The sequence below is a fragment of the Coenobita brevimanus genome, chromosome 34 (genome assembly GCF_032717465.1).
Source record: "Coenobita brevimanus isolate Jiangsu-jjx chromosome 34, ASM3271746v2, whole genome shotgun sequence".
Lineage (NCBI taxonomy): Eukaryota > Metazoa > Arthropoda > Malacostraca > Decapoda > Coenobitidae > Coenobita > Coenobita brevimanus.
This window is the reverse complement of record NC_136987.1, coordinates 8,083,377-8,096,350: the sequence shown is the minus strand read 5'-3', so window position 1 is coordinate 8,096,350 and position 12,974 is coordinate 8,083,377. Positions and strand designations below refer to the sequence as shown.

At 40.2% G+C, this 12,974-nt stretch overlaps 1 protein-coding gene across 1 annotated transcript in view; it reads right to left on the bottom strand.

Annotated features, from left to right (window-relative positions):
• The window catches only part of LOC145396065 (DBH-like monooxygenase protein 1), a 64,698-nt gene that overhangs the window by 27,586 nt on the left and 24,138 nt on the right, over positions 1–12,974 (bottom strand). Inside the window, exon 7 of the mRNA XM_080269530.1 lies at positions 8,116–8,270. Within this exon, the coding sequence (XP_080125656.1) occupies positions 8,116–8,270 (155 nt within the window). The remainder of the gene's footprint in view (positions 1–8,115; positions 8,271–12,974) is intronic.

Here is a 12,974-nt window from a genome sequence, read left to right as displayed (position 1 = left end):
AAATAATGTGTAAATAGCAGGTGAAAGCAATGGATGTTCAGTTCATATGATTGAACAGTGTATTATAGTTTCATCTTACTGAAAGTGACAGTGAATAACATATTGTAAGTAAAATAGAAGGGTAAATATTGAAAATAGAATAGAAAATGTAAATAGTAATGTAAGTAATTAGTAATATAAGAATATGAGTACAAATAATTTATGTTACAACAGTGAGAGTGAATCCGTGGCTCTCTACGTATTTTACTGACTGAAAAATAGAATGGCTTCAGTGACAATAAAATAATACGACTGAAGGAAACTTATGGAGAAAGACTCCAGATATATATAAATGTGATATAGTAATAGAAATATAAAGTGTGAGGGGTTTTATGAATAATAAATGACAGAGTGCCTAGAGCGAACTAGCGCAAGTGCGGCGATCAGACGCACTCGTAATTTCCATTGCTTTCACACTGTTTTTTTTTTTAGTATGGATCCCAAACTACTTGAAAATGGTAGAATAGTGTTTATAGTGTTTGTATCTGGCTGTGGTAATCATAAAACTAGTTGTCGGGAAGTGTAAAGTGGACACTTAGTTACCCTACTTCAGAGGTCTCCACAAGTCCTACGGAAACCGACGAAGGCTCAACAATCATTCCAGGAGAAAGCTGAAGGTATGTGCTATAAGCATATATAATTTTATTATTCTAGGACTAATAACTGATTTTTAGCAAATATTTTTTGAGAGTCTGTCGGAGCCCAAATAACCCCACGTGACACGCAAGTAATTGGTAAACAAGCCCGCTGTGTAGGGGTTAAACTTTAACTTGTAATTTTACCTAACTCTTTTGCTTTGAACCTGGAACTTTGCGGGACAGTAGTGATTTTAGTATTCTCACTTGAAGTGTTCATTATCGCTCTCTGTTCCGTAACATAAATTTGGCGACCTCTTATCAGGATATTCAGGATATTATCATAAGGATATTGCTTGATATTTTGTGACTGTGATTCATTCATGATGTCTACTATTACTACTCTTGATGAAGCCAAAGATTTTTTGTCAAATGTGCAAACAGTCTGTGATGTAGAAAACAGAACAAAGAATGAACTTAAGCTTGTTGCTCAACAATTGCGAAATGCTGTTCGCTCTCATCAGTCTAAAGATCAAATTGTTGACATGATTAATTAAAGCTTATTTAATGTAACTCCTCCAGATGAGCAAACGCAGATTGAAATAGCTAAGTTACAGCTAGCCCTGCAGGAGGCTCGTGCTAAGGAGGCTGAGTCTCAGGCTCGTATTCAGGAGGCACAGGCACAAATTGAAATTGCTAGGATTCAGGCAGACCATGAGTATCGCATGAAACAAAGTGGAACTGGATCATCTAGCTCTGATGATTTTGATGTGGCTAAAAATGTTAAACTTGTCCCTCCTTTTAATGAATCTGATTTAATTAAGTATTTTCAGTTGTTTGAGAGGGTAGCTACAGGTTTTAATTGGCCCAAAAAGTATTGGCCAGTACTCCTACAGAGTGTTCTCACCGATAAAGCTCAAGTAACTTGTGCATCTTTGCCTCAGGATCAATCTGATAATAATGATATAGTTAAGAGCTTGATTCTTAAGGCCTATGAGCTTGTTCCTGAAGCCTATAGAGTAAAATTTAGGACAACTTATAAGCAAGATAAGCAATCCCATGTTGAGTATGCAAAAATCAAAGAAGACCTGTTAGAGCAGTGGTTAAATTCTAAGAATGTAAATTCTGATTTTGATAAATTTAAGCAGATGATTTTGCTGGAGGACTTCAAAAGATGTATTAATAAAGATGTAAGCCTATATCTTGATGAGAAAAGAATAGATAATTTGTCTGATGCTGCAGTTTCAGCTGATGAATATGTTCTCACTCACAAGAGATACTCTAAAGAAAAAAGGAAAGCTGAGAGTAAGTACGTTGCCTCTACTCAGAGTACAGGTAACAAGAAAAAGAAAAGAGATGATGTTTCTCAGGAAGTAAATACCAGCTCCACCTCTAGATTTCAGAAAATTAAATGTACTTATTGTAATAAGCTTGGTCATACTACGGAGAAATGTTTCAGGAGACAGTGTGATGTGAACAAAAAGGAGTCTTTAAATATTCAGTCAATTGGTCTAGTGTCCACCCTTGTGAGTTCCCAGAATTCTTTAACGGAGTTAAATGAACCTGATTTGAGGGGTAAATTAAATTCTCATGATGAAGCTCCTCTTTTGAGCAGTAACGTGGGTGACACTTTCAAGAGTTCATGTGCTAATTTCCTGTCTGATGGTTTTGTCAGTCCACTGGACAATAATGACAGGAAATCAGTTAAAATATATCGTGATACAGGTGCTTGCCAATCCTTTATGCTGACCAGTGTTCTAGGCACTAATGTTAATTCCTCTGATGAAACTGTAATCTTACAAGGTGTAGGGAATAATTACTTCTCTGTCCCTCTGTGCAGAGTGAATTTAGAGTCTGATTTTGTTAATGGTTCCGTTATGGTTGGGTTGGTTGAGACACTCCCAATGTCAGGTGTAACTTTCTTACTTGGAAATGATATTGGTGGAAGTCAAGTGTGTCCAGCTCCTCAGTTGTCTAGTGAACCAGTGACTGCGACCCAGGATTGTGGTGTCCCTGATGTGTTCTCTGCATGTGCTGTCACTAGGGCTAAGTCTAAAGTTACTGGTGACTTAGAGGATAATGATGATGATGATGTTATCCTAGCTGACACTTTTCTTGCTAATTTGGACCACTCACCAGATGAGGCAGTACCCCGTAGTGTTGATAATTTGTCTCGTCAAGAGTTGGTTGAGTTGCAGGTTGCTGACCCTGAGTTGAAAGGTCTAGCTAACTCTGCTTGCAGTGAGGAAGAGTCAGCTAGTGCTTCTACTTGTTATTATATAAAGTCAGGAGTACTTATGAGAAAGTGGAGACCCACAACAGTATCAGCCGACTGTGAGTGGGAGGTTGTACATCAAGTTGTCATCCCTCGTGTTTGTAGGCAGGATATCATTAGAGTGGCTCATGATTCCAGTTTGGCAGGACATCTTGGAGTGAGGAAGACTGTGGCATGCATTTTGAAACACTTCTACTGGCCAGGTATCTTCAGAGATGTTTCCTGGTATTGTAAGTCTTGTCACACCTGTCAAGTTGTGGGGAAGTATAATCAGACCGAAAAGGTTCCACCTCTAGTTCCCATTCCTCCTTTTGAGGCGCCTTTCACCCATGTGTTGGTGGATATTGTGGGCCCTCTTCCTAAGACTTCTTCAGGATTTTCTTATGTGTTGACCCTGATTGATATGGCTACTCGTTATCCTGAAGCTATTCCACTTAGAAATATCTCTGCAAAGAACGTGGTTAAGGAAATGCTAGGGTTCTTCACCAAGTTTGGTCTGCCCAAGGAGGTACAGTCAGACTGGGGAAGTAATTTCATGTCAAATGTTTTCAAGCAGTCTCTGAAAGAGTTGGGCATCACCCAGATCACGTCTTCAGCTTACCATCCCCAGACCCAAGAAGCGTTGGAGAGATATCATCAAACACTCAAATCGATGCTCAGGAAATACTGTTTGGTACATCAGAAAGACTGAGATAAAGGTCTTCCATTCGTTGTATTTGCCACAAGAGAATCTCCAAATGAATCACTGGGCTTCTCACCCTTTGAACTACTGTTTGGCCACGATGTAAGAGGACCCCTTAAGCTACTCAAGGAATGGTGGCTGTCGGAGGAAGATGACGTCAACCTGCTGGAGTATGTGATGAAGTTCAAAGAACGGCTGTCCACTGCTTTACAGCTGGCGAGAGAGAATTTAGGAGCTGCTCAGGAGAAGATGAAGACTTGGTATGACAAGAAGTCCAGGTTATACGACTTTCAGCCAGGAGATCAGGTTTTGATTCTGCTACCGGTGCATGGGCAGCCTCTTCAAGCCAAGTTTAGTGGTCCTTATTTCGTGGAGAAGAAACTCAGTGATGTCAACTATGTCATCGCCACACCAGATTGTAGAAAGAACAAGCAACTTTGTCACATCAACATGCTAAAGTTATATCACAGGCGGGACGAAAATAACCCAGTCTGCACTGTAGCTGTTCCACCCGAGTCTGTAAGTGAAGTTCTCCCATGCAGTATGAGCCTGAGTGATAGTTTGGGGAAGAATCCTGATATCATGAATGATCTCCAGACTAAGCTTTCTCATCTAGCTCCCGAGGAAAGGCAGGAGTTTTCGGCATTACTCCAGGAGTACCCGCAAGTGTTCCGTGCCACTCCAGGAAGAACCACTGTGTTGATGCATGATGTCGATGTTGGAGACGCAAAGCCAGTTAAACTGCCTCCTTACCGTGTGAACCCAGTGAAAGTTCCTCTCATCCAGAAGGAGCTTGGTTACCTGTTGGACCACAAGATGATTGAGCCCTGTCAGAGCGAGTGGAGTTCTCCTGTCACTCTAGTTCATAAGCCAGGCAGGTCACAGCGGCTTTGCATCGACTACAGACGTGTTAATCAGATAACCAAAACAGACACTTACCCTCTCCCTCGCGTGGAAGATTGCATGGAGAAGATCGGAAAGGCTAGGTACATAAGTAAGTTTGATTTGTTAAAGGGATACTGGCAAGTACCTATGACTGAACACGCTAGGGAGATCTCATGCTTTGTAACACTAGGAAAGACTTTTGCATGTTCTGTAATGCCATATGGTATGAAGAATGCACCAGCCACATTTCAGAAGCTCATGAATGTTGTAACAGAGGGTTTGGCAGGGTGCGTTGTTTATATTGATGATGTATTAATCTTCAGTGACAACTGGAAAGATCACCTATGCCATGTCAGTAAATTTCTTGAGCGTTTGGTTCAGGCTAATCTTGTAGCTAATTTATCAAAGTGTGAGTTTGGTCAAGCTAACGTTCAGTACCTTGGGTACGTAATTGGTGATGGACACGTTGTACCACCAGGAGCTTAGGTTCAGGTTATAAGTGATCTTCCCAGACCTAAAAGTAGGAAAGAGCTACAAAGATTTTTGGGAATGGTAGGTTATTACAGGAGATTTGTTCTTAACTTTTCAATTCTTGTATCACCACTTACAGACCTACTGAAAAAGGGAGTTAAATTTGTCTGGACCGATAACTGTGAATCCTCTTTCAGTAAACTTAAAGCTATCCTATTAAGTCAGCCAGTGCTCGCTACTCCAAATTTTGCTAAGCCTTTTAAGATGGCTGTTGACACAAGTGATACAGGAGCTGGGGCTGTTTTGCCGCAAGAGGATGATGAGGGTATTGAACACCCTGTATCTTATTACAGTAAGAAGTTCATTCCACCTCAAAAGAACTACTCCACTATTGAGAAAGAGCTTTTGGCCTTGATTTTGGGTTTATAGCATTTTTTATTTTATTTGTGTTCTGGTTTTGACCCCATAGTCATTTATACCGATCATAACCCACTGAAATTCCTTAGTAAGTTTAAAGATAAAAATCAGAGACTGACAAGATGGAGTCTACTTCTTCAGGAGTATTCATTAGACATACAACATGTCAAGGGGAAAGAAAATGTTATTGCAGATTGCTTATCTAGACTTTAGACAGATTGTTTTAGAGTAATAAGAAATTTCCTTTGTAAATTTCTTTTTCTTTGTGGGGAGGTGTTACATAGCCTATGATTTCATCATCCTTTGTATAATTCTAACGTACAGTATGCTGCATGTTTGATCACGATTCGCCTCGTGGCTTCCATAGTGGCCAGGCTTGCGTGTTCTACCTCACTCCCCCCTTCTCCCTCTTATAGTAGAGTAAGTCGTTCTTTCTGTTGTTCAGAGCAGGATTGTCAACTCTTTGTCCCCTATGGCTTCATTTGCACATCCTTCTTACAAGTTGTATCAAGCTCTGCCGACCCTTATAAAATGAGCTCAGTCTCTGCATTAATTGCCACTTAGATTTACTCCTCATTTGGTTCACATCTCTGTCCTCCCCTGTATAGTGTATTATTATTTTTGTGAGTGCTCATGAAGTCTCCAGCCATCTAGCTGCTGCATAATTTGAGTATAAGTGTTGTTACCATTTTTCTTGTACTGTATGGCCAAAGGCGTTGATTCGTAGGCCTGGTAAGGTTTTTGTGATTCATGTAGAGTTTTTGATGTCAGCCATTATTAATAATATTTTGTATCTGTAATAATATATCTTCCTTTAACTGTGTATTATCCAGGTCTCTCATTTTATCAGGGCTGACTTAGATAAATGTGTTCTTGCTAAATTCGTGTTAATAGAGGCTATTGCAGTTAACCATATATTTAACCTGTTTTTGCCATTACATTATCCTTATGAGTCCTGAATGTTTAGTTGTTAGGTTGAGCATTATACTTTAACTTGTAATTTTACCTAACTTTTTTGTTTTGAACCTGGAATGTTGCGGGACAGTAGTGATTTTAGTATTCTCACTTGAAGTGTTCATTATCCCTCTCTGTTCCGTAACGATATATATATATATATATATATATATATATATATATATATATATATATATATATATATATATATATATATATATATATATATATATATCACGCCGGGTTTGTGGAAAACTTGTTCTTTTCGATGTCTCGAAACACTAATTTCCTCCGCCTTTCTACTGGCCACAGTCTTTCACATGACATCACCTTGCCTTCTACCACACAAAATTCTAGTTTTCATCATTATTACTATTATAGAATTATTATTATTATTATTTTATTATTATTATTATTATTATTCTATCTATCTATCTATTGCCTGACGCCTCAATCCCGTTTGGGGTGGCCACAAACAAATCGCCTCCAAGTCGCCCTGTCCCCCGCCATTTCACTGCCCTGCTCCCAACTCACCCCCCCCTCTCTCATATACCTCTCCACCCCATCCCTCCATCTCATCCTCGGTCTCCCCCTCCCTCTTCCACCCTCCACCTCACTCACATACACTCTCTTTGTCAGTCTTTCACCCTCCATCCTCTCCACATGGCCAAACCACCTCAGTGTGTTCCTCACAACGCTTCCTATCACATCCACATCCACACCACAACGTTCCTTTATTGTGATTCATGTAGAGTTTTTGATGTCAGCCATTATTAATAATATTTTGTATCTGTAATAATACAACGTTGGGTCTGGTTAGTACTTGGATGGGTGACTGCCTGGGAACACCAGATGCTGTTGGCATCCCTACGTGTCAAGTGGGGTTGGTGGAGGATTAGTGCCCCTCCCTGTAAAACAATTAACTCTAAGCCCTTGACCACCCCGTTTGGGATACATGGCGTCTGGCAATGAATGAATGAATGATGAAATTGATATTCTTTATTTTCCATTCAGAACAAGCCTATCACTCAGGGGAACGTTGTCCCTGAGGGCAGAGCAGGAAAAGGAACATGAAAACAAAGGATTTAAAGGGTCTAAAGAATACTAGGTCAGCCCTCGCTTCACACCCCTTCCCCCCCAAAAAAAAAAAAAAAAAAGTTCAGCTCCGTGCATGATGTCACTGGCAGTAGAAAGACGATATTACGGGATAATTTGCCCAGAGAAACGCCATCAAAGTTTCTCACTTTGTTTTCCAACGATGTGTATTTTTATTGTTTTTTTTTTTTCTTCAAGTTAACAGCAAGACATGTGCATGAAGTGGTGAGGGTCGGGGTGAAGTTCGTTCTATAGTAAGATGAACTTTTCTCTTCCGGTTTCTTAAGAGTGAGGATCTTTTTTTTAGGGACAAAAGTTAGTCTGCTCTTCCACTGTATATACGACATGCTTGGGTCATGTCCGTCACTCTCTTCCCTCAGTGAGAATAATTTGTGGACAGAGAAGTATATCAAGCCTCTCTTGGCCAAGGAATATTAGTTAAAGAGGTGAAAGTTCAGGTTAATATTAGGCAGCAGAAAATAAGAAGTAGAAGAGACAGATATTAAGGGTAATCTTAGTTTCCGACCTTACTTCACACTCCATCAGGGCACAACAAGAGAAAAACGAATGTGGTGAAATTTTTAGTCATCTGTAGAGAAAGGTGTAATAATATTCATTTTGACTGTGGGTACCAGCAGAGTATATATATCAATGAACTTTACAAACATGGTCTTGAATCACAGCGACGCATGAGCTTATTCCTGAATATCTGAATTAATTACCTCAGTTTGTCCGTGTAGTAGATGTTCATGGTCCAGTCCACGGTAATTCCCCGCTTGAGCATATAGTTGTCATAGTGGGTCTCGAACAGTAGGTAGGTGGAGCCCCCGTGCAGGTCACCCATGGGAACACCAACCCTCTCTGGCAGCATCTCACCCTAGGAACACACGTCACGGGCGTTATTAGTATTTTTTTTTTTTTTTTTTTTGAAGAGCAGGGAAGGAAAAACAAATAAAAAGAATCTTTACACAAGATTACAGGCGTCCTGTCCTCAAAAAGTATCTGTAACAGTTAGATTTAGATTGCTGTAGTGATGGTATATAAGCTTTAACCTCTTGGACCGTCCTCTTGTTGGCTTGAGGGATTCGTAATATCTTTTCTAGAGTTATTTATTTTCTCTGAGCTGTATTTCCTTTGGCCTTGGATATTTTGTAATTCCTCTTCCTCAGCGATTTATTGCCAGACCTTCCTAGGCTTCGGCCGAGAAACGCCTTTGTTACCGAGTTACTTATTGACTTATTTACTTTCAGGCTAATTTGAAATTAGCTTTTTGAAGCCTCCCCAGAGCCTCTAGGACAGTCACAGAGGCTTTCCCAGTCAGGAATTTTTATCAACAGTAAGACTGTTTTTGAATGACAAATTAAATTCAGAAAGTGCCTTTCAAAGTCCATTGTTTGGTTCAGGGCTCGTATTCAGATTTCTAAGTCATATTTACACTAAATTCTTAAGCCATGTTGATGAAGACTTTTAGACTAAAAGTTTTATAAGTGATTTAGAATTCTCTATGTAATAACTGAACTGAAACTTAACAAATTAATCACTGGTCTTGGCCGTGATTCGATCTCACGACCTCGTGCTTCATATAGACCCCATTACATCACTCTTTTCTCCCCTTGGTGATTAATTTGGTGATTTTTGAACATGGTAGTGTAGCATCGGAGGCCACCATTGTGGACGCTGCGGACCTCACCGAACAGCTCATCCCTGGGATGTAAGGACTAGGACACTGTCAGCTAACCAACAACATCATTGCCCTCCAAGCCTCGCCTCACATCCCACACCGCTGCCAACCAATGTACGTTAATAACCGAAATGAAACATAACAAATCAATACACTGTCCTGGCCAAGGTTCGATCTCAGGCCAGCTGTTAACTTTCATTTTTGTTATTACATTGGTTGGCAGTGGTGTGGGATGTGAAGTGAGGCTTGGAGGGCAATGATATTGGTTAGCTGACAGTGTTCTAGTCCTTACATCTCGGGGATGAGCTGTGTCTCAACTGATAGAGAGTTGGCCTGCAGTCTTAACGCACCCGGGTTCAAATCCAGCTGGGGCAGGGGACATTTTAAGGATTTGAATGTCATAAATATCAAACTTTACTGATCTACCAGAAGACCCTCCGACATGTAAAAATACCCCCACTAATACCAATACACAAGTCCTGTATGAGACAGCCCTAGTATGTATTCAGTATGGACGGTGGGTGTTAGCACCGAAGTGGTGACATGTTGAGGTATGCGGTACGTAGGAGGACTACTGGGCCTTGCAAGAAGGCTGTGAAGCCTATGCCCAGAGTCGGTCACATAAAAAAAAAATAACAGTATAGTGCATGGAAAACTTAGTCAAGTAAAACGTATGACAGCACAGGGACTGTCGTATCAGTGCAGCTCTACATGTTACGGGCCATTTGTCGTTGGGAAATATGCAAAAAATCTAAACTGTTTTTTTCACCTCTGCCTTACGTACAGTATATACTTGAGATTGTTTTGATGTATAATAAGACCAATTATTTGCTTATAAATAGGTTCTTTTGCCATTCACACTATGCATGGGTCGTTTAGGACAGGCCTCGAGTCAGTGGAATGTGAAGCTCAGAAACAAAACTTCATAGAAATCTATGCTGAAGCTACTATTTTAATAATCACATGTGGTGAGGTAATGTTTATCACTAGTAAAAGCCTAGTCAAGACACAAATTGTATATCCCACAATCTGTATTCCATGTACCTGCAGCCACCAACATTTTCCAGTAAGTATATAGCATGCAGTGTTCAGTGCGCCACTTTTGTAATAAAAGTTTCATATTCATACGTTTTCCTTCAGCATAATAGTACTTCTGTGTCAAATTTCATGTGTCAAGGAGAATTAGACCAGGTGATAAGGCAAAATGAGTTGTCCTCTTTCAGTGAGCCATCCTTTAAAAATCTGGTTTAACTTAGCTATTTATTGACCAAAATTAAAAAATATTCCACCCTCATAATAGCATTTCCAAGTCAAATTTCATGTGTCTAGGTGAATTAAATCAGAATATAAGACAAAATGTGTTGTCATCTTTCAGTGGGCTGTCCTGAAAAACTAAGTTTCAATACAAAATCTTCCATAAATTGGCTATTTGTTGATCAATTTTGTTTATTCCAAAACCATTTTACTCAGAATTCTGGGCACAAGAGAAAAAATGCCTTTTTAACCATTTAAACTCTCCTGCTTATATGTACGACACAGATTTTGAACTTTTAGAATTTAAGATTAAATAATTTCTCGCTCAAAACATGTTGTGTGGATGAATAATCACAATTAGATTTTTTGTCTTTAAATTAAGAGTAAATTACCCTTCAAATGAACAACATTGCACCGTAAACAAAGAAGTAACAGCAATTTTATTGACACGAGTAATGTGTGCCATGACAAACGCCCCTTAAGAACGACTGTTATATGGTTGGCCTCACTTTATGACCAAAGAATATAGCAAAGAATGAAATTTTTTTAAGTAATCTACTCGAAAATTATTTTAGTAATAGAAATTTCAACACTAATTCTCTTATTACACACAGGATTACACACCGGAAAGCAAACAGCAACAGACCTTATGGTCCTTTCGAGGCTGCTTGTTAGAGAAAACTATGACTACAAGATCTAACTCTACATGTTGAAGGATAAGGATAGTAAAGCAAGAAGGCTCCCCCCACCACCAAACCCTCCAGGAAAAAGTGAGAAAAACCACCATGCAGCATGGAAAAACTGACATGGAAATTTTATAGGAAACACTGGAAAGGAAAAGTCACATTCTATAATACTTTATCTATAAGCTACCCGATAGAGTAACCTGAAAGAGAAAGTAAACAAATAAAATAGTAGTTACGGCATGACATTATAAACCGGTTACATTGAGTTAATGGGAAGTCTGTGGACATAACGTGGAAGCTACACACTGCACAGTGTGGATGTTTAGGGGTGGTGCAGCAGCCTTGCCTGGCGCTTTTAAGGTAGGCAGCAGTCAATCAGGCCCTAGCTCCGTTTGCTCCACTGAGACAAGGAACTCTCCCATGTGGGACAAGTACACAAGTTTCATCCTGAAGCAGTGACCCCTGGTACATTATGTAGATCCCGATGGTGGTCACTTGACTAACAGGGACCCTCAGTGATCCACAGCCCATCACAGGTCGAAAGTAAGAGTAGTGACCGTTAACTCAGGGTTATCTGTGCAGATCCTAATCTGTGCTTATATTGCTTTCTTTGCACTGGGGAGATTGAAAAGTATATAGGACGGGTGTCTTAGATAAAAGGGGACTGCACAGTGCACAGTGTGGATGTGCAATGCACAGAGTGGATGTTTAGGGGTGGTGCGGCAACCTTTCCTGGCGCTTTTTAGGTAGGCAGCAGTCAATCAGGCAATAGCTCCGTTCACTCCACTGAGACAAGGAACTCTCCCATGTGGGACAAGTACACAAGTTTCATCCTGAAGCAGTGACCCCTGGTACATTAAAAAAATCCCCGATGGTGGTCACTTGACTAACAGGGACCCTCAGTGATCCAAATCCCATCACAGGTCGAAAGTAAAAGTAGTGACCGTTAACTCAGGGTTATCTGTGCAGATCCTAATCTGTGCTTACTGTATATTACCTCATTTGCTTTGGGTAAATCGAAAAACGTATAATGACGTGACGTGACGCTATGTTAAGTTTACGGGGTGTCCTGTAGACACGAGGGGACTGCACAGTGTGGATGTTTAGGGGTGGTGCGGCAGCCTCGCCTGGCGCTTTTAAGGTAGGCAGCAGTCAATCAGGCCCTAGCTCCGTTCACTCCACTGAGACAGGGAACTCTCCCATATGGGACAAGTACACAAGTTTCATCCTGAAGCAGTGACCCCTGGTACATTAAAAAAATCCCGATGGTGGTCACTTGACTAACATGGACCCTCAGTGATCCACAGCCCATCACAGGTCGAAAGTAAGAGTGGTGACCGTTAACTCAGGGTTATCTGTGCAGATCCTAATCTGTGCTTATATTGCTTTGTTTGCACCGAATAAATTGAAAATGTATAATATCGTGACGCAACACTATGTACGGGTACATTGTTTACGGGGTGTCTTGTAGACTAATGGGGCATGAACTTACATGTACCGTAGCTATAAAAGCAAGTTATTCGGACAGAAAAAGAGTCAGCTGAGGATTTTCGTGCAAATACTTGTCTAATTTGTTTTTGAATGTCTCAATTGAGATACTGTTCACGGTATCTGAGGGTAATCTGTTCCAGATATTTACGACTCTGTTAAAGAAGAAGTATTTTGCTTCGTGGGTTTGGAATCGCTTTCCCATGATTTTGCAGCCATTACTTCTGGTTTGACTTGACCAGTCTATATCAAAATATTTATTCATGTCTAAGTTGTCATATCCCTTCATGATTTTGAAAACTTCAATAAGGTCCCCTCTTAACCTGCGCTTCGTTAGGCTAAATAATTTAAGTTCTTCAAGGCGTTCCTCATATGGTTTGTTTCTAAGTCGTGGTATCATTTTTGTGATTCTTCGCTGAATTTTCTCTAATTTTTCAATGTCCTTTCTGTAGTACGGAGACCAGAATTGCAC